General features: G+C 32.6%; 3 protein-coding genes and 2 long non-coding RNA genes across 5 annotated transcripts in view; 4 read left to right on the forward strand and 1 right to left on the reverse strand.

Annotated features, from left to right (window-relative positions):
- The window catches only part of LOC135193526 (uncharacterized), a 199132-nt gene that overhangs the window by 125335 nt on the left and 53956 nt on the right, over nt 1-19841 (forward strand). The gene's annotated exons all lie outside the window — the stretch shown is intronic.
- LOC113393101 (carboxylesterase 5A) lies at nt 1336-9476 on the forward strand. The gene is made up of 11 exons (XM_026629810.2): nt 1336-1551; nt 3126-3319; nt 3504-3568; nt 4050-4187; nt 5346-5627; nt 5745-5814; nt 5918-6067; nt 6232-6444; nt 7159-7296; nt 8689-8995; nt 9169-9476. The coding sequence occupies exons 1-11, from the start codon at nt 1364-1366 to the stop codon at nt 9428-9430; spliced, it is 2007 nt and encodes a 668-aa protein (XP_026485595.2). The 5' UTR covers nt 1336-1363; the 3' UTR covers nt 9431-9476.
- Nucleotides 12284-13491, forward strand: LOC113393036 (uncharacterized). Its single transcript, XR_010309301.1, has 2 exons — nt 12284-12751; nt 13377-13491. It is a non-coding gene; the product is annotated as an uncharacterized LOC113393036 (long non-coding RNA).
- On the reverse strand, nt 13482-17047 carry Gfzf (GST-containing FLYWCH zinc-finger protein). The gene is made up of 5 exons (XM_026629732.2): nt 16868-17047; nt 16250-16383; nt 14487-14553; nt 13741-13944; nt 13482-13652 (listed from the first exon to the last, which is right to left on the reverse strand). Exons 1-5 carry the CDS (start codon nt 17006-17008, stop codon nt 13500-13502), a joined length of 699 nt encoding a protein of 232 aa, XP_026485517.1. The 5' UTR covers nt 17009-17047; the 3' UTR covers nt 13482-13499.
- On the forward strand, nt 18310-19551 carry LOC113392982 (uncharacterized transmembrane protein DDB_G0289901-like). The gene is made up of 2 exons (XM_026629639.2): nt 18310-18576; nt 18661-19551. Exons 1-2 carry the CDS (start codon nt 18452-18454, stop codon nt 19532-19534), a joined length of 999 nt encoding a protein of 332 aa, XP_026485424.2. The 5' UTR covers nt 18310-18451; the 3' UTR covers nt 19535-19551.

The following is a 19841-nucleotide window of genomic DNA, read 5'->3' on the forward strand; positions in this document are numbered from 1 at the left end:
GATCGCTCACCCTTCAAGCTATTTGGCGGTGGCATATATGCCTGTAGGGTGGTATCTAATGAGACGGGCTTGCACAGAGTCCTACCACCAAGTCAAAGCCCTACCACCGAGTCGAAGCCAAACCAATAAGAACAGTATAACATTTATTTAGGTCAATAGCCTTATTGTGATGTCAATAATTCTCCTACAATTTATTTTTTTATTTATATATCATGATATTTCATTTGTATTACTATAATTTCACTAACCCGCATTGGAGCGGCGTGGTGGAAAATGCTCTAAACCTTCTCCTCAAAGGGAGAGGAGGCCTTAGCCCAGCAGTGGGAAATTAACAGGCTGTTAATGTAAAAAAAAAAATGTTGTACTTAATGTTAAACTTCAGGTCTAACTAAATTATAATGTAGCATTTCCAATCATTAGATAATACCAACTTTTTTGTTACTTTACTGGACTCATTGTAGTTGTGGAACCAGCTTTCGACGGCGGTTTTTCTGAATCGATACGACTTGGGAACCTTCAAGAAAAGAGTGTTGTAGATGTCTCTGGGCGATTTTGTCACCTGTATCATAAAAAAATTATTTGACTTCTGTGTCATTGATTCGGAAACATATATTTTGGTTTAGCGGGTACATATATTTTTAAAGTAGGAATTAGAATGTAAACAGATCTGTCACTGTCTGTATAGATCGTTAAAAAATAATAATTTTTCAAGGATTTCAATGAAATTCTTAGTTTATGGATTTACCATGAAATTCAATGACATGACAGTTCAAAATAATAATTTGGTGCATCATTATGGTAGAGTTCGGTCGCGTTGTTTGGGTGCCACACATATCCTGTTTCAGACGGCCTTGACAAGGACGGTAGCTGGGATAGCTTCGGCCTAAGGCTTAAGACCACCTTCGACGACCACTAAGGATAGCGGGACCTACAATACTCGCCATAACACTCATTCGAAGGCTACCTTAATAAAATTAAATCCAGCATAGAGACATGGCTTGTTTCTAATTACATACCTTAACCTAATGTTTGTGAACTAAAGCTATACTCTTATTATCACATAAAAAGGGATGCACATCAAAATAATTTAATATGTGTATTACATTTAGCAAGCGGGTAGAGTCTCCCAAGAGGGCAAATATTTGTATTAATCCTGTTATTTCATGGTCAATTATAAGACAAGTCTAATTTCAATTTAAAAAAAAATGTTTTATGCTGTCCTGATTAATAATCTTTTTTACTTTATTTTAGGTTTCCGTTGATAAAAATATTATTTTATACATTATATTATTTCAACTATATCAGTAATAGTGTTTTAGTATAAAAAATAACGTGGGTTGTCGAGTCCGGTTATAAGTTAGTGATGTCGTGGCTGTGTTTGTGTGCGCTGGTCTCCGCGGTATCGCCCGCGGCAGCGGTTATGGGCGGAGCGCCCGCTGCTGCGCCAGAGCCCGATGCTGCGGTAGTCTTCACGCAAAGACATGGATACAGCGGCCGCTTAGAAGGCATAAAGGACGATACAAGAGGATATTATATTTTTGCTGGAATAAGGTTTATTTTTTAACATCTGTACTAATATTTCAAATTTGAAAGTAAAGCATATCTGTTTATCTGCCGGCCTTCTTTCACAACCAATCCAAAGATTTTGATGAAATTAGCTATGAAGCAACCTTGAACCCTCAGGAAAGAAAAAAGCAACTTTTTATACTTCACACCTGACGAACAACCCCTAAAACGCGAGATAAGCCTCGGCTAACTAGCAATACCTTATGCAACGAATTTATAAAAAAGTAAAACTTGGTGTTAGGGTTTTGTGCAAGCCCGTCTGGGTAGCTTCCACCCACTCATCAGACATTCTACCGCCAAACAACAATAGATATTATTGTTGTGTTCCGGTTTGAAAGGTGAGTGAGCCAGTGTAACTACAGGCACAAGGGACATAACATCTTAGTTCCCAATGTTGGTGCCGAATATGCGATGTAAGGAATGGTTAATATTTCTTACAGCGCCTTGTCTATGGGCGGTGGTGACCACTAACCATCAGGTGGCCCATAAGCACGTCCGCCAACCTATGCCATAAAAAATATAATATAATAATGACTCGGGCGCAGTGCTATGCTCAGCTCTAACAATTTGTAAAGAAATGGTGTTTTTTCCCAATTTCGGTTTTCCGGAATTCAAAATAATGTCAAATCGTTACAACCGTCTCCGTGATACACGAAATATTTAATATTATAAAATTATAAAGTACCTAGTAATTAGTAGTTACCCATTTCTATTTATATATTTTTGGTAGGTAAGGTTAAATAAAAGCATTTAAATAGAGGATTTAAGAGCGTTAAGTTAGGCGTTAGCTTAATGTTGTTAATCCTTGTCTTTACCTCTACAAAATGTGTTTGAAAAATTGATAATCGTTAGAGTCATGTTAGAATATTATATAATATTAGGTATCTCCGTATGTGTAACATTAATATAATAATATAAACGAGAACCTCGAAATGCATTTTGGAAATTTGACGATTCTCCGTTTTACAGATTGTAGGTACCAAGTGTGTACCAATTTTAATTAGTAGTATTATATGTATAATACTACTCATTAAAATTGACTCACTAATAAGAAGTATTATAGTTAAGTAATATTTGGGAAAATAAGAAAAGATTTTTTCCCTTCCATGTGCCCCATTGTAAATGCATCGCGTGTAATGGACGGAATTGGAAGACGGTTTGTGGTGATCACTTACCCTCTGATGGACCATTTGCTTGTCTGCCTTTCTATATTCAATAATTTAATGCTAAATAATCAATATGTTGTTTCCAATATATTTACTAATAATAATTGCAAACTTCAATAATCTAGTTATATACCTAATTTAGCTAATGCTAATATTCTGCTAATGCAAAATCGCAAAGTTAACGGATGCCGCGATAAGCAGTTCCGTAGATAGTACATATTGTCAAACGGCAATGTCAAATATTTAGTTTTATAATTTCAGTTATTGATACCTATAAAAATTAAAAAAACTATTTTAAAAAGGAACATTTATGAGTTTTTTCCAAATTTAAAGCAACCATGAATTAAATACGTTCTAATGTGATGTACTTAAATATAAGTTTAATCTTTATAGATATGCAGAACCACCGATGGGTCCTAGAAGGTTTCAGCGACCAGTTCGCCGATACCTCGCGGGTGAGGTGTCGGCCAAAACTAATTGCCGGCCTTGTCCACAACTTGACCCTCAAGGTTCGGGACGTGTCGTAGGCCACGAGGACTGCTTATGTCTTAATATTTTCTCCCCTAAAATGCCAGGAGACGAACAAGGTAAAAATGCTATTAAAAACTAAATTAATCATAAGTAATTATAATATTTATTAACTGCAAAAAATATGAAATATACATATAATTTATTATATTTTACTTTATATAAATAAAGTTGCAGAATTTAAGCGTTATTACGTACTTGTTTATGAATATTTCATTAATTTTAGTTCAATGTTTCTTTCAGGTAGTCCCGTTGTCTTATTTATTCATGGCGGTAACTATCGAACAGGCTCTATTGCACCCTATGGAGTAAGTATTCTTTACTGTTATTTGAAAAAATACTTTATTCAATATAGAAGCATTACACTCCGGTACCTAATCATTGTCAAATTAAAAACTAATCCGTCTATCTGAAAAATAACCTATACCCGAGAAGAACCGGCAAAATAATCTCACTTGTTTTTTTGTCAATTTGTATTTTTTTTTTACAAATATTCCATGTAACAAAGAAATTGCCAGGACGCGATCGTTACATTATCAAGATGTGCTAACGCCTATTAACTCGCAAAACTCGCCTTCAAACACATTCTGTACACCAGCGTGTATTTAAACACGCTATATTATTTTTATACTAATCTATCCTAATACTATAAATGTGAAAAAATTCAAAGAAATAAAGTTGTAGATGAAGGGTTGAAAGCGAATTCTTGAAGATATGAATTCCACGCATACGAAGCCGCGGCTTCACCTAAGTCAATATATAGGTAGTAATTATGTAATTTTTCCGTAGGGGCAACATTTCGCCCAAAAGGATACAATTGTAGTTACTGCTCAATATCGTTTAGGATCTCTTGGTTTCTTGAGTACAGGGCAAAGGGATGCATCGGGAAACACAGGTCTGTTTGATCTGCGAGCTGCTATGTCATGGGTAAGTATTACTGTTGCAATTAATTTAGCTTAAAATGACCTAATATTTCAACTTAATTTGGGGATTAGGTACGTATCTAAGTAGACATTTCAATATAACGTGATTTATGTTGAAAGATGTAAACTTGAATTACAATTATTTAAATTATTTAGTTTAACACATTTTAATAATAGGGTATTCTACTCTTTCAAGAAGTACTTGAAATGTTGATTTTTTTAATAAAACCTACAAAAATAAACATAAGAATAAACACGCTTTCTTGCCCTAAAATTAAATTACATTTTAAAGCTTTTTTATTCCACTGTAAAACGCTATCAGTCATTTCGTCAGATTGTTAAAAACAACAGTCGTGTATGTACGACTGATATTCATTCAACTTTAAGAGTTATAAAGATTTGGTGTTTTTTGGGAAAATAATGCCAGATTATATTGAAATGAGGAATGTTTGGTTGGAACACGCAAAAGAAATCCTCATCAACTAAAAGTCTATTCTATTTATCTGAGGATAATTTCAAAATTAAAAAAAAACACCTTATTAAAATGTAATAACACTTTGCCCTTTTGAAAGTTGATAGATACCTAGTTCACCTAGCTGCTTTCACTGAACTGACAGTTTTTGCCTACATGACGTCATACTGTGGCGGCTCGTGCCTCGTCTTAGGTCACGTGATATACAGATTAAAAATTACGACTTTTATTTTAGTTATAAACCAATAATCTGCATTTATGATTCAATATCAGAATATTTAAGTATATTTCTATATAAATTTTAATTTTTATCAAATGTAACTTATTTTTCACGACTGAAAGTACCCTATTAAATATATCAGCAATTCTGGACAAGGCCTTCTTCACGGCATTGGACTGAGACCATAGTCCACTGCTGGCCCAATGCTGCTCACGCTGCTTCCCAATATATATATAATCTTTAAAATACGCATTATCATTATAAAATTACCTAAACGTTAAAAAGCGAGATAGTCATTAATTTTCGTGACAACCTGGATTCCACGCTGGTGGAGTCGCAGATTCAGCTAGTCAATAATGTAATGTTTGTAAGTTTTGTTTGTTCAAAATATTTAAAATTTAAAATAGTTTAGGGTCTACAATTATTTAACTTAATGTAAACATTCGCTAGCAAATATATTATAATTACAGATCAACGATTATATTGAATTTTTTGGCGGAGATAAATCCCGAGTGGTCGTAATGGGTCAAGGTTCAGGAGGTAGCGCTGCTTCACTTCTTGCCTTGTCCCCTGAAGGTCGATCTGCCACTGGAGTAGCTGCTTTGTCTGGAGCACCTCTGTCTCCAGGAGCGATTAGAGATGATCCCAACAAACACGCAGAAACTTTGGCCGAAAAAACGGGATGTCCAAAAGCTCCCGCCGAGCAACTGCTCATTTGTTTGAGAAAAATACCAGCGGAAAAGATTGTGCTGGTACGATTAAAATAGCTTACTTAAAAAACTTACTTAAACCGGAGGTTTGAATTTCGAGGTCGATATTTAAGGCTTATTGAAACTCTTAATTTTGCTTTACTTTTTTTATTCCAACAGGTGGATAAGGAAATCAGTACGGATATGATAGACACAAAAGCGTTTTTGGATGATATCTCTGGCCGTTCGGGTAGTTATTAGCATAAATACATTATCGCTATTTCATAAAATTGATTAAACAAATTAAACAGCATTGTATCTGGTTTGAGGATTTTATGCAAGTATTCATACAGGTTCAGGAGCTCGCGTGGAAGGCGAGGATGACAGACGGGCATTACCGCCTCTGGTCTACGAAGCGCCGGCTAAATCGTTAAAGATGAAACAGCAGTCTGTCCCCATGCTCACGGGCGTCGTGTCCGCTGAAACCTCGAGGGCTGTGTTCGGTAAGATTGGTTTCAGTAGCGATTTGCTTTTTAATTGTATTGTATTCGAAACTGATTATCTTGTGATAACGTTGTACCTACATAAACTTTACATAAAATTATCGAAAGTTTCTGTATTGTGTTCGAGCAATTTCATCAAAAATCATATAAATGTTTCTTTCCAGGTAAATACAATAAATTTCTGACCGAAAAATTAACGGCAGTGAAAGACTTTATCAAGAAAGATCTCATCGGGGGTCTCCGTGACGCGGTGACCGATGTTCAAAAACTACTTCCTGGCGTGCAAAGTGTTTTGCCTCTGCCCGATTACTACCAGGCAATATTCGACAGCTCTTTGAAAGCTGTAGATGGACTCAGCGAAATCGTTGAAGCTACAGGTCTTTGTTTGTTTTATATTCATGCAAAGAATTCTAATAGAATTGGTAATCGCATAATCTGCCATCATTTAATTTGAGTTATTTTCACAGCTAATTAGAAATATTTTTAAATTTTAGGTTATCTCTGTGAATATTTTGGTTTTATTATTAACTTATAAAGTTTGTTGTTCGTTGATGAACATTAAGTTAGATATTGAAATGTGTGTTTTTAAAACAGTAGTTTTATCTGAATCTCCTCCTAAAAATGAGCCATTAAAATAAAATTTACATTACAATTATGTTTTGTTATTATGGTTATAATTAGCTTAGCTTTATAGATTTATGAAAAAATTAAATGTTTTATAAAAAATACAAATCGTAATAGTAGTTGAAATATCAAAACGAGTTTAAAACAAAAAGTTGTTTTTTCCAAAGCACCTTTATTAGGTAGCTATAAAATGAACGTGCTATATAAATATTTATAACATTGTATAACACACATACAAATACAGCAGTAACGGTATTCATTCGATTTTTAGTTTCGTATGTGTAAGTGTAGATTAAATATGTGTGAAGAATTTATTATGTCCTAAAATCCTACCATAGGTGCTAAGTCTAAATGTAAAATAAAAATTCGAAAACTTTTATTAAACTAATAAAGACAACACACAATATATAATTTATAAAACGATTTAACAATAATTAGATAGTTGATTTTCTATTGTTATTTTATAGGAGACGCCCTATTCAACTTCCCCGCTTACCAAAGCGTTAAAGAGTGGAGTACGGGAGCGCCGGCTTTCCTATACAGTTTTGAGCACGTCGGGAACCTCAGCAAGGGCAATCACTTCCTTCCTGGTCTCGCTATTACCCGTAAGTAAAAAAAATACAAAAACAATACTGGTGACACTAAAACCCATAAACATCCAAGAGAATAATAATAGACTACACTTTAATGTAATTTATACGTTGTTATATATAAAGGAGCGTCAGAAGGGGCCCCATTGAGGTCCCGGGCGTCGCCATCCATAGTGGGCGTTGTAACGGCAGGACTTTGATAATAAAAAAAGGCACACTCGTATTGTATAGTCTTATTATTTCACCGTTTTACAATTTTACACAAAAGGTACACAATCAACACTTTATTATAACTAGATTAGAGCCAATAGATTAGCACGTGTGCACCTCGTGCGGCAGCTGTCAAACGAATGCCGGCCGCTATTCCTCGAGGCGACACCCACTACTCTATTCGGAGTTACCCGCTCATATTTTTAATAAAATCACATGATCAACTAAAACTAAAACATTATTAAAAAATCGTAAATAATAATTTCGTAATTTTTATCATGAAAATTAATCAAAAATCAGCGCGCCGTCATATATATATTTGTCATTTATATCCTCTCGTACTCAGGAGTAATGTAGTTTACTACCACTACATTACTCTTGAGTTGTTCTGCTAATCTACTGAAAAAAAATATGGAATTGGATCATTGCTTCCAGAGATTACTACCTAAATACAAACAAACAAATTTTACCTCTTTACAATATTAAATATAAATGATTGACAGATCTACTAAGCAAACATTTGTTGCCTACTAACTATTTCGTGTATAATAGTATGAAGCTACAAGGTGGCCCAGTGGATAGAACACATGAATACCCATTACCCGAAGCCCGATCAACGGTGATCGTGTATGGCAAGTAACTGGTAGAAAAAAAAATACTGGTATATTTTTATACCAGCTTGCACATTGTAAAAATTGTAATCGTGTAAATCTTTTAGTATTCTTGTGATCTAATATAATACATCCTCAAACTACAGAAGGATAAAACACCAGGCTATCATTTAATCGACGGTTATGTGGTACTGCTAGCAATAGCAACATAGAGATTCTTGAAAGATTTCAAAGCAATTTTATTATCAAATTTTATGTGTGTGTGTGTGGCGGCTTACAATTTTTCTTATTTACTAAACAAAACACTACACTACAGCAAATCTTCGCTGGAGTTGGGGATCCTCGCTCTTTTTGAAAGACGTGGTCCACTCTGACTGTTTTTTTTTTAAATATTCTATTCCCAATATATATATTTCTAGGTATAGGTTATATTTAATTATTATTATCATTAGAGACAAAATCTTTTCCTCTCTTTATTTCATGTACATTTACTTACATCAGAGAGATATCATAGTGATTAGATAGGATACATTAACAGTCTTCTTTTAATTTAGAATACTTATATATTAAATAATATTAAAAACAGAGGGAGCAGATAATCCTACAGAGGGCATGGAGATGAAGGTGAAGGGTCCGGCTCATGGCGATGAATTGGCTTACCTCTTCGAACCGCTGGATGAGGAGGGGAAACCTGTGGGCGGGCAAATCTCGTCAATGGACGCCAAAGTCCGAGATTCATTTGTGGACCTGATCGCGAAATTTGCTCATAAAATGCCGGCAGAAAACAAAAATATGACAAACATATCAAATATTTTTGGATTCTTGCCCTTTTCTGCAGAAAATGAACAATATCTTAAGATTACCGACAAAATCACTTTAGACAAAAATTTCAGGTGCGTGTAAAAGGTTCTTACTTAGAAATTCATTCTCATCAATATAAAGTCAGTCTTGTTTTAACATAGCATAAATAAAGTTATAATTTGTTTCATGGTCAGGTGAAAAGTAAAACTCGTTTGTATAAAACTACCTACTTGTTCAAAGATATATACTATTCTTTAAATTTCAGATTCTGTCAAATGGGTCTTTGGGGTAACATGGCTGACAGAGTTACTGGTGCGGTTTGTAAAAATGTATTAGGTCAGATCCTTAATCTTCCAAAGCTCTTGAATAATCCATTGGATAAAGTAGCTGGGATTGATAAACTCGCTGATCAAACACTTAACCAAGGATTGTCGTTTTTAACACAATCAAAGAATAAAAACCAAAAGAATCCATCGGTAAAACCCATGTGGAGCGAACCTTTCAGCAACCCATTCGGGTTTTTGTGATTGTATTTGTTTAATTTAAATAAATAAATCCTAATATTTTACCAAATATTTTATTTTATATTATATTACTATAATTTATATAACATTAATATTTTAACAGACTGACCAAAAATATGTTGTTATACAATATTCGCTTTTGAACTCCACTAAATTTAATGAATAAAACTTCCTGTATAGATACTGTCAGAAGTCTCACGAGCAATCGATTACATAAACTTAATTTGCTTTTAAGTATTAGTTATTAGAATATTGTTAGATTTTTGTTTATATTTTAAGTATTATTCGTTTCCTTTTAAAAGTTGTACCATTTTTATGTGTTAAAATAGACTGCGACCTTCGGGCAGACAGAAAAATTATAAGGATTATTTTTTGTTGTACGAAATCCCAATACCTATGTGTTGTTATAAATCAACACTAATTAATATCTATCAATAATTATCAACACTAATATACATATTGGGAATATAAATATAAAATGTACATATTGGGAAGAATACAAATATACGGATAGAAGACAAACAAGCTCAATGCAGACTTTGTCATTTTTCAGAAGAGTAGTTTTTGTGAATTTTACTTTAAGCTTCTAAAACTTAATATTTTGAATATGAATAGGGAATATGCATGAATTTCCTATATTTAATTAGGTATGTATTTTGTTATGTCAACTATGTATCTGTATTTGTATCTAGCATAATTTGTTATATTTTAGAATTCAAAAAAGGCGTGACTTTTGTGCACTAAAATTACACCATTATGATCATTTTACATTTTACGAGTATGCATAACATATTAAGGCTTTTGGTGATATTTTCTGGTTGAGTGGACTGTGGACAGTCAATCTAATGTTAAAATACATACACTTAAATTATTTGTTCATTTGAAATAGTAAGATTGTCATGATTTAATGCCTTTTAGAAACCCAATGTTGAAAAAATAAAAAAAATACTTAGATTCATTGTGAATGGCGAGAACTAGCGAAATACATAGGTGCGTTTATCACGATTTGTAATTTTGGCGATGGGAAATAACTACCATTAACCTATTTATAATAAATGTTAGTTAAGGTAAATTTACACTTTAAAAAGAAAATAGTTTTTTTTTTTTTACATAGCACGTTTACCTTTAGACCTTCGATATACTTACAACAATTATTAGTTGACCTTGATTATTATTACGATTACTAAGTCTTGTCCTTTCGCAAGATTATTTCAATGACAAAATATTCTATACATAGATAAAAATGTATAAAATGTTTTTTTTGTCTACTGCCTCGACAGTACAAATAAACTTATTTTATTCAGTACTATTTCAAGTTCAAAAGATTTTTTAGGAATTTCGAAACATATGACAGATTTTGTTTTGATTTCACTTCATTGTAAACTGCAAGTCACTCATCTACATTTGGCGCCAAAATGATGAAACCTTTTTTAAATAAACTTTTTAATGTCAAATAGTATACATTAGTTCAGTTAGAATTGGAGTTTGTCGATAACAATTTACTTTAATTTTATCTACGTTTTTCATTTCCTTATACAGGCGTAGTTTATGTGCAGCTATCGTTCCACAATCACTGGGACAAAAATCTGCTTAAGCTATTAATATAAAAGATTATTGCTTTTTTTAATTAAATGTCATAATGTCTGTCAATAAAACTTGACACCCAGGCTATGCCTTGTGAAGGAATGACTACAGGAACGATAAAGCTAATCGTCGATTTACAGATGGGTTTATCACTGTTTTAAACTAAAAATAACACGCTATGTTCAATTTGAAATTTGTATTGTTAGAAATAGAAAATATAAAGTAGAATACTCTGCTTGTGATTTATGTAGGCAACGTTAATTGATTTACCTATTACGTACAGTTTAAGTCATGTAAAGGTTGATATTTTGTATACATTTGTTTTTATACAGTCAAAACCATGTGTTAAAAATGAGGTTTAATTACTTATTCAAAGTCCCGTTCTTGAAGAGTATATACATTTTATTCTCATGCTGAATTCTTCGCATTAATTTTTAAAGTCCAGTAAGTATTGTCAATACGCTCAATACATACCATACATACAATACGCTCGTAAGTTGGCCGGTTTTAAAGAAATTATTTACGAGTGGCAGCGCGAATAAAGTTTTAAGGAGCTGAAGTTGACAATAATTTATTCCAGAGTTGCTATTACACAAAGCGCTTACAGTTACTTTAATTTTTATTTGATAATCATGTTTTTTTATGTTCAACATGTTAGAACGTCTCTGAAACGTCTAAAGGTCTTCGGGCCGGCAAACTTAGATTACGCACAATGTACCTATGTTTGTTAATGTAATGGTTATGTAAAAAATCTAATCAGATCGTTTAAAAGTCAAAATAATCAACGGAGACATACGAGATGAAAGAAGTTTTTATGAACATACATAAAGAAGTAGGTATAAAGTAAGTACAACAACACATATACAACAACCTGGGCCACAATTCTAGTAATAAATTGACAATTTACCGCAATCGAATCGAAGCAATCGTAGCCGTTCCTATTTGCCTATTCAACAAACACAACGGTTCATTTATGGTTCGGTCAAAGGTGGATCAGAGTATAATCGGGGTCGTATCGTAACCAATATATGTAAATAAGTAGATTGGGTTAGATTAGCTAGTTACGATTAAGCTGAGGTTATTTTTTGTGAGAAATAGTCGATATTGATGCGAAATAGAACCGGGGACGTGTCATTAACGTTATAAGAAAATAGAATTGTCCCCTGGGTCACTTGCTAAAAATTAAAGTGTAGTCAACATCAACATATTCTTTAAAAAAATACACCAATTGCCAATAGGTAATCAATAAAATTGGAACACGAAAATATATTTACAGTTACCTACGCATTCCGATACACTTGTAAGTTCAATCACAACAAAAATTAAATAACTGGTTTGAAAAATAGCATCCTGTGTTATCAATATTGGTAACGGGGCCCAACACTTTATCTGTACATTACCACAGTAATGCATTTATGCGGGTGTGTAACAGTATGTGAAGTACATATAATAGCTGTCTCCACCTCACCCTGCATCAGTCGGCGACTGTTTGTCAGTGTCATACGCAAATTGCCAACCACAATGTCTCGTGCAAGTTGTGCTTTATTACTTGTTTGTTTTGTATGCCTCACTGAGTTATCATGCGGATACATAATAAGAGGTAGAAACTTTGACAGTGTCTTTACTAAGGAAGTACCAGCATCTCAAGATTTAATTGATGGCAATAAACTCAGTCTCGATCCAGAAGTGTTTGCTCCAGAAATCCCACTTAACAAAAAGTGCAAAGCAATAGGAGAATTCGTAAGTTCACTTTTTCCATTTCATTAAATATTATTCAGTGCGCTCTGAATGATACAAAATCCATTATCATATTGTACGTATTAGCATGATATTTTGACTTGTTTTGATTAAATAAATTTCAATTATGTGTATGTGTTCTGATTAAAATGAAAATAATTCGGCATGCCCAAACATTAATAACAACAGGCTTATTGTGAATTTTAACGATGTGTTTCAATAGCTTTGTAAATATGGTATACGTATTTATATCAAAACTATTTTCATAAGGAACAAGTTTCACAAATGTACATTACAAACTTTTCAAATATAATGTGACCTTCGTAAGTCTTAAATTAACTTTTTTTTAAATTGGGCCGTAAGTTTATTAAAATGATTTTGAAAGAGTTTGTTTATTTAAGGGATTGTGTTATTATTATATATATATATATATACCTTTGATACTGTCTGTTATTATTTACATTACATACAAAAATATGACAATACTAAAATAAAGTAACGGAATAAAACAATCGTTAGCAATTTGTTTAAAATCATATAATGTTAATAAAAGAGAAATATGGAAACTAAGTTAAGATTTAAAAATAAGCGTTTAAGCGAAATATATTTAATAACCTTTTTCTTTCAGTGCATGAACCACAAAGACTGCTGCACCAACGCCTGTTTAGGATATTTGAAAAAATGCGTTTCTGGTTAAATAATTATGTAAACACGGTTCAAATAATAGTGACAATATTGGTTTACTATTTATTTAATTTACTTTACGGATCGGATGAATAGGGTGGTTAAGATTCCTCAAATCCGGAGGATTTGACGCGAAGTGCTGAATTTCTTTCATCGCATCTTCTGATATTTTCCATAGTTCCGGATAATTCTTTTTAAAGTTAATGTACCAATTATAAATCTGGAATAAAATAATGTGTGAGATTAAGTTGTTTTTGTTGAATTAATATTATATTGTTAGTGTAATTAAATAAAATGTATGCATTTACTTTTGTGTATTTACTGAAGTCGAATCCGATAGCTTCCAAAGTCATGGTGGAATTGAAAAGGGGGAAATCTGCAATCGTAAGATGATCACAGGCCACGTGACTCGTTCCCAATTTCGACAAGTAGGTTTCAAACACGTCAAGAGCCATTTTGACTTTCTTAAGTCCAAGGTCAGTGCGTTCATAATCAAAGAAAATCGGCGCCATCTAAAAAAATATTAAATTTAAATTAAAGATGATATTGGTAATGTGTTAGCATCTTCGCCAATACGATACTAAAACTATTAGAAGTATAAACGACTTAATAAACTCGTAGTGCGCAGCTTAGATCTGGATCTAACAAGTTATTTTACTTGTGTGTTGCTAGACTACCAAATCCTTATCTCACCCTTCAGCTAAAGAGTACGCACGTTTTGCTGTTAAAAACATAGGTTCTTTTTGGCGATAGAATAAATGGTACGTGAGACCCAAACCACTACCAGCGGTCGAACATATATGTACAGGGCCGAATTAAACCTGTTGGAGCTCCTTAACAATACACTTCTGGGGCTGCGTTACTTTTTTCTAGTTTTCTGAGAACTACTTTTTCTACCACAACGAAATTTGATTCTTTTTTATATTACGAAGCTATGACATCAATGTTATGTTAAATACACCAAATTATTATATGATTTTCTGTTTTGCTTACTTAAAGTTAATAAAAATAAATTTGTTAACATAGAAAAAAATATTTTAAAAATAAATCTTACGGTATATGCGGATATATTAGCGTAATATGTTGAAAGGTTGAAACAAAGCCGATGATTCACGATCGCTCTGGAAAAAATTTATACAAATTAATTTTATCCTGTTATTATGATTGCAGTCTCATTGTCCTGTTCACTTTGCGTTTGATAAAACATACATTTATGAGGACTATTACGACATAATTACTTTTTAAATGTTACGATCCTTAACCCAATATCGTCAAATAGTTGTGTGTAGAGTTGGGTGTATCCTACAGATTATTCTTCGAAGAGTGTACTTACGAATTAATAATTTTCAGGTAATTAAACTTTAATACTTCACAATTTTATCATCACCAAACACAGTCAATGCTCTATATATACACGAAACATTGTGCCAAGGCGTGGAAGGCTCTATCATTGCTGGGCTAAGCTTTATCTGACTTAATTATAAAATTTCTATAGAATGTGGAGCTTGGTACCTACAATGGTTTTGGAAGAAAATTGATAAGGTGTTATTGCTATTGTTCATACATGTCACCTGAGCAGTTTACCTATGTCTGGGGATATCAATAAATCCAGATCACCTTAATATAAGACTTGAAAGGATTTTTCTTTCTAACTTCAATATATTGTATTCGAATGCTTGCATTGTCCTAAGCTTCCGCGCGTTTATGAAAACAACAAATACCATGGAGGTATACATATAACATCTTTTCTCATTTAATGTCGTATATCTAGTTAGTTTTACATTGATTTATGTCTTTGTTTTATACATAATTTTTAGAACCTTTTAACTATAAAACTTTTTTTAAAAAGGTTTAATGTTTTCAAATGACAAGTATTTAACATTACGATAGTTAGTTTATGTTAGTTCTTTTTTTCTTTAGGTATATATAGTTTTACTAATATGTATAAGCGAATTCTGAAATTGCAAAATGTTTAATTTACTATGTAATTTTATTTCATTAACTATGTCAATAAAAATTACATTTTGAAAACCGTTATTAGTATTCACCGAATTCCTGTTTAAATTAAAAAGTCTAACGATACAAATCTTTCTTGTTATCTGCGCTACATTGTAATAGGTACCTACTACGGTTTGTGTTAAAATAATTTACAATATGGATCGGTGTCAACTGATAAGATAATATGCCCTACATATAGATACATTATGGACAGTGTTTTTATTAAATTTCCATTTGAAAGTCTTTGTAATCGGTCCGAACATCCAGACAAGGTACCCACTTATGTATGATGCAATACATTTTAAGTAGGTATATATGTATGTATGTACGGCTGTTAGTATGGTCTAGAACGTTTGATTTGCACATCGAAAATAAATTATAAAATTTACTAAAATTTAATTTTTGAAGCAAACCTTATTGACCCTTAGAAGTATTTTTTATTTAAAAAAATGCGAACAGCATTTTACTATTTTATTATATATTTTATTCCTTGTGATTCGTCCGAGGATGATTATAGACTATTATTTTTTTTAATTCCGTTGAACTTGCACCTTTTTTTCAGGTTTATTTAATGCCCAGCAAAGGGGTATCGGCATCATATATTACTTTATAAATAAGGCTTCCTAACACTTCCTTAAATATTTAAGATACAGATTGTAAGTGAAGTAAATGTATGTGTTCTACAAGAGAAAATACAATTTTTAAAAACAAGATGGGCACACAAAATAAGAAAAGCTTATTTCTAACATTTGTGCTACTAGTGTAGATTATACTGCACGCATTTGCTGCATTGTATTGCGTATATGCTGATTGATTTACCGTAATTTAGGGTCCTGTGGGTACAGTTCTGAAGTTGGTTTAAATTTATCGCATATATATTGCAATATAGCATTACTTTCGCCGAGAAAAAACCCATCATCGTCCAATACAGGTATTTCTTTTTGTGGATTCATCTGAAAGTAAAATTCTGTATCAAATACATACTTAATTTTGTTAAATTAATCATGGATCACGAAATTTGACAGACAAATAAAAACTTAAGGTTGGTGCTTATATATTTAATATCGACATTAATAATGTTGTTTTTGAGTTGTTAATTTTATATTAAAATGAAATATAACAGTTATGGGTATTTCAGTGTTATGTGAATCAGGTTCCAAACAACTCTCTCGTATTACGAACGTTGATTCCAGTGAAAGTAATAATATGTAAGTACCTAGTTACCATTCGCGTTGGACATAAATAATTAGATTTACAATGCAAATTTATAGAAACATTAAACCTAGTAAAATACTAAGTACTACTAATTATTTGAAAACGTTCTATCAATTGTTTTTTTTTCTTGTTATTGACACTGTAATGATACATATATATGTTTTAATAGTTTTTTATTTTGTGTGTAAGTAGCAAGAGTATTATATTTTACAAAACTCGTACCTGTGCATATTTAGGCGTCATATGTTCACCCTTTCCAAAGTCGACGTTGATCAGCTCAAAAGGGATATTTAACCATTTTAGAGCTTGTCTAACTGATAAAGACGGCGGACCATCTGACACGCCATATAACTTAAGCGCCATATTCTGTAAAAATAAAAATAAAATAGATTTTTAATTGATTTCATACATTTTATTTCGATTTAATAAACAGAATTATGTATGTAAAAGTTCTTTTTTGTGTCTAGGTATTTATGTACCGCAACCCAAAGTATACCCAAATATACATAGCTTTGAATTTTATACATACATAACACACATTTTTATATAAATATAATAAATTATTTATGCTTTTTAATACCTTAATAATGCCTGCACAAAATGGACGAGTGCCTAAGAACCAACACTAAACACGACTAGCTCCATTCACTTGGCCTCGGTGATTTTTTATTTATTGTAGTTTATCTTATTATATTTAATCATAGTATTAAAATATTCTTATTTTAAATCAATAAATGTCAATACTTCTTTATATAGACACCTACATTTATTTGCATTTTACAGGTGGGTTAAATATATTTCTATCGGCTTATTTAGCATGAACTTAATTTTGTCGTATAGTAAGGTTATTGACATACTTCATACAAACTAACACGCCTTTAGAACATAAAATAAATTAAATAATATTAAGGTAAAAATGCGAAATGGCCTAATGGATAAAACGTATACGTAGACCTTAACCAAACTGACAATTATTTATCAAATATGGGTCTGATGAATTTCTATCTTTTGTAAAAATATGTAAATCCGATAACTGGCGCTGGAGCAGTGTGATTAAGATCTTAATCTTCTAACTAGAATGGGAGGTCTTTTCCCAGTAGTGTAATATTTACGGGCTGTTATTGTATGGTAAAAAAATCCTGAACTCAAATAAAAACTGAATCCCGAAATAAAAAAAATACCTAAAGTCGATTAATAAAACACCTTGACATAATTGAAAGTAAATAGATGCTGTGGCAATTGTTTGTTATAAATTATACAAACCGACGAGAGGTTAATTTTGTCGTAATTTATTAAAAACCACAAGATGGGTTCCTTGTAAATAAACACTACAATGAATTTATTGAAACTCAATTCATTTTATAGTGTCTGGGACTAAGTTACTGTATTAATTCTTTCAATACTTCTAGATCAAAAACGATAATCAGATGGGCAGTCACCAATAACTTCCTTGCTAATCATTTATTTGATTGACCAAGACTTTAAGTATAATTTAACGTTCCATGTAGAAATTAACGTTTAGTCCAATTGAATCTTTAGGTTCATAATATACTATTAAAAAATGGTACCTGTATTTTTATGTATTTCAAAGTGAGATAGATGTGAGTGTATTTAATTTAACGTAAAATAAAATGATTATACTTTTATAAACAGAAATAAAATAAATAAAGTTGGTATTAACAATATCCTCAGCAAGCAGTAGTAGGGTTGAGGGTGTTTGTTGTGTAATAGCACGAGGTGTTTTCTCATGAAAGTTATAAATTAAGTCTACCTAAGAGTGCACCGCTAGTGAGAATTTGTTTCAAAATGGGCATATGCGTCCAATATGTTTTGTGTTTAATCAATTTATTGATTGTTGGAGCGATTCCTAATAGTCTTTTCTCTAATGCTGCGTTTGGAGTGGAAAACTTTCGATTACGTCGTCAGGCTGGGTATGTTTACGACCGTCCATCTCTATCTTTCAATTTGCCTTCTCCTGTTGGTTCGACTTCGACTCAAGCCACAACTGTTGACAGGATATCAGCACAACAAATGTACTATGCATATCCAGCACCAACCAGCGGCAACACCGGCAACGTCGGGTACTCCAACACAGGCTCTACAGGAGCAACTTCGACAGCAACTTCAGGTGCGACCGGATATAATTACGGTGGTGCGACACAAAATACTGTAATTGGATCAGCCGGCGCTACTGGCGATGGTAGTATTAATAGTGGGTACACGAGCTCGGGCGCCACAATGACTTCAGGTGGTTCGTCGGGATATAGTTACAACGCTGGAACACAAAACACTGCTTCAATATCTAATGGAGGCAGTACATCTATAGTATCAGGATCTAGAGGATATGAATACAAAAATACAGACTTGCAAACTGTAACCAATTCAGGATCTTCTGGTTATAGTGCTTCGTCTTCAGGGTCAAGCTCTGTCATATCTACCGGTGTCTCAACGAAGGCCCCAGAATATTTACCACCTACAAATAATGGAGGAGGTAATATAGGTGTTAGCGTATCATCAAATACTCAAACTGGAACAGCGAGTGTTATGCCATCTGATATTTATCTTCCACCGACAGTATCAGTTTCTACGCCACAACTTACTCCATCAGTGACTGTAACACAGACCGGCGGCAATGCTGTACCACAAGTAAGCGGCCCGACACAAACGTATGTTCCTCCAGTAAGCCCCCCCAGTTCCGCTTATTTGATGCCAAGTTCTGGTCAGAAAACTTCAAATGTTCAGAACACCCAATCACAAGTAACAGTGATATCAACAGGCAATGTGCAATCCGTACCCACCCAAGAGTACTTGCCCCCGGTAATTACCTCTTCTGGAAAGTCTGAATCTGCTTTTACACCTGCAGCAAAGTATTTACCACCTGTTTTTTAAGATATATAACTAAAATATGCCTATATATGTATATATATATTTTAAAAATATTAAATCAATGTAACTATATACTTACTAATAGAAGTGATGCTTATATGTATTTTTTAAAGGGATTACGATGTCTTTATATAAATGGAATAATAAAAATATAGCTTATTTAGTGTATTTTAGTTGTTTTTTTAACCTACTCTTTTATGTAATTCAAAACACAAATAGTATTTATTTATAAAATAATTGATTGCCTAAAACTAAGCGCAGCCGTCAAACGAAAGTCAGTCATATGTAACTGTCAAGTTGACGGTGTCAT

Source organism: Vanessa tameamea, chromosome 12 (genome assembly GCF_037043105.1).
Source record: "Vanessa tameamea isolate UH-Manoa-2023 chromosome 12, ilVanTame1 primary haplotype, whole genome shotgun sequence".
Lineage (NCBI taxonomy): Eukaryota > Metazoa > Arthropoda > Insecta > Lepidoptera > Nymphalidae > Vanessa > Vanessa tameamea.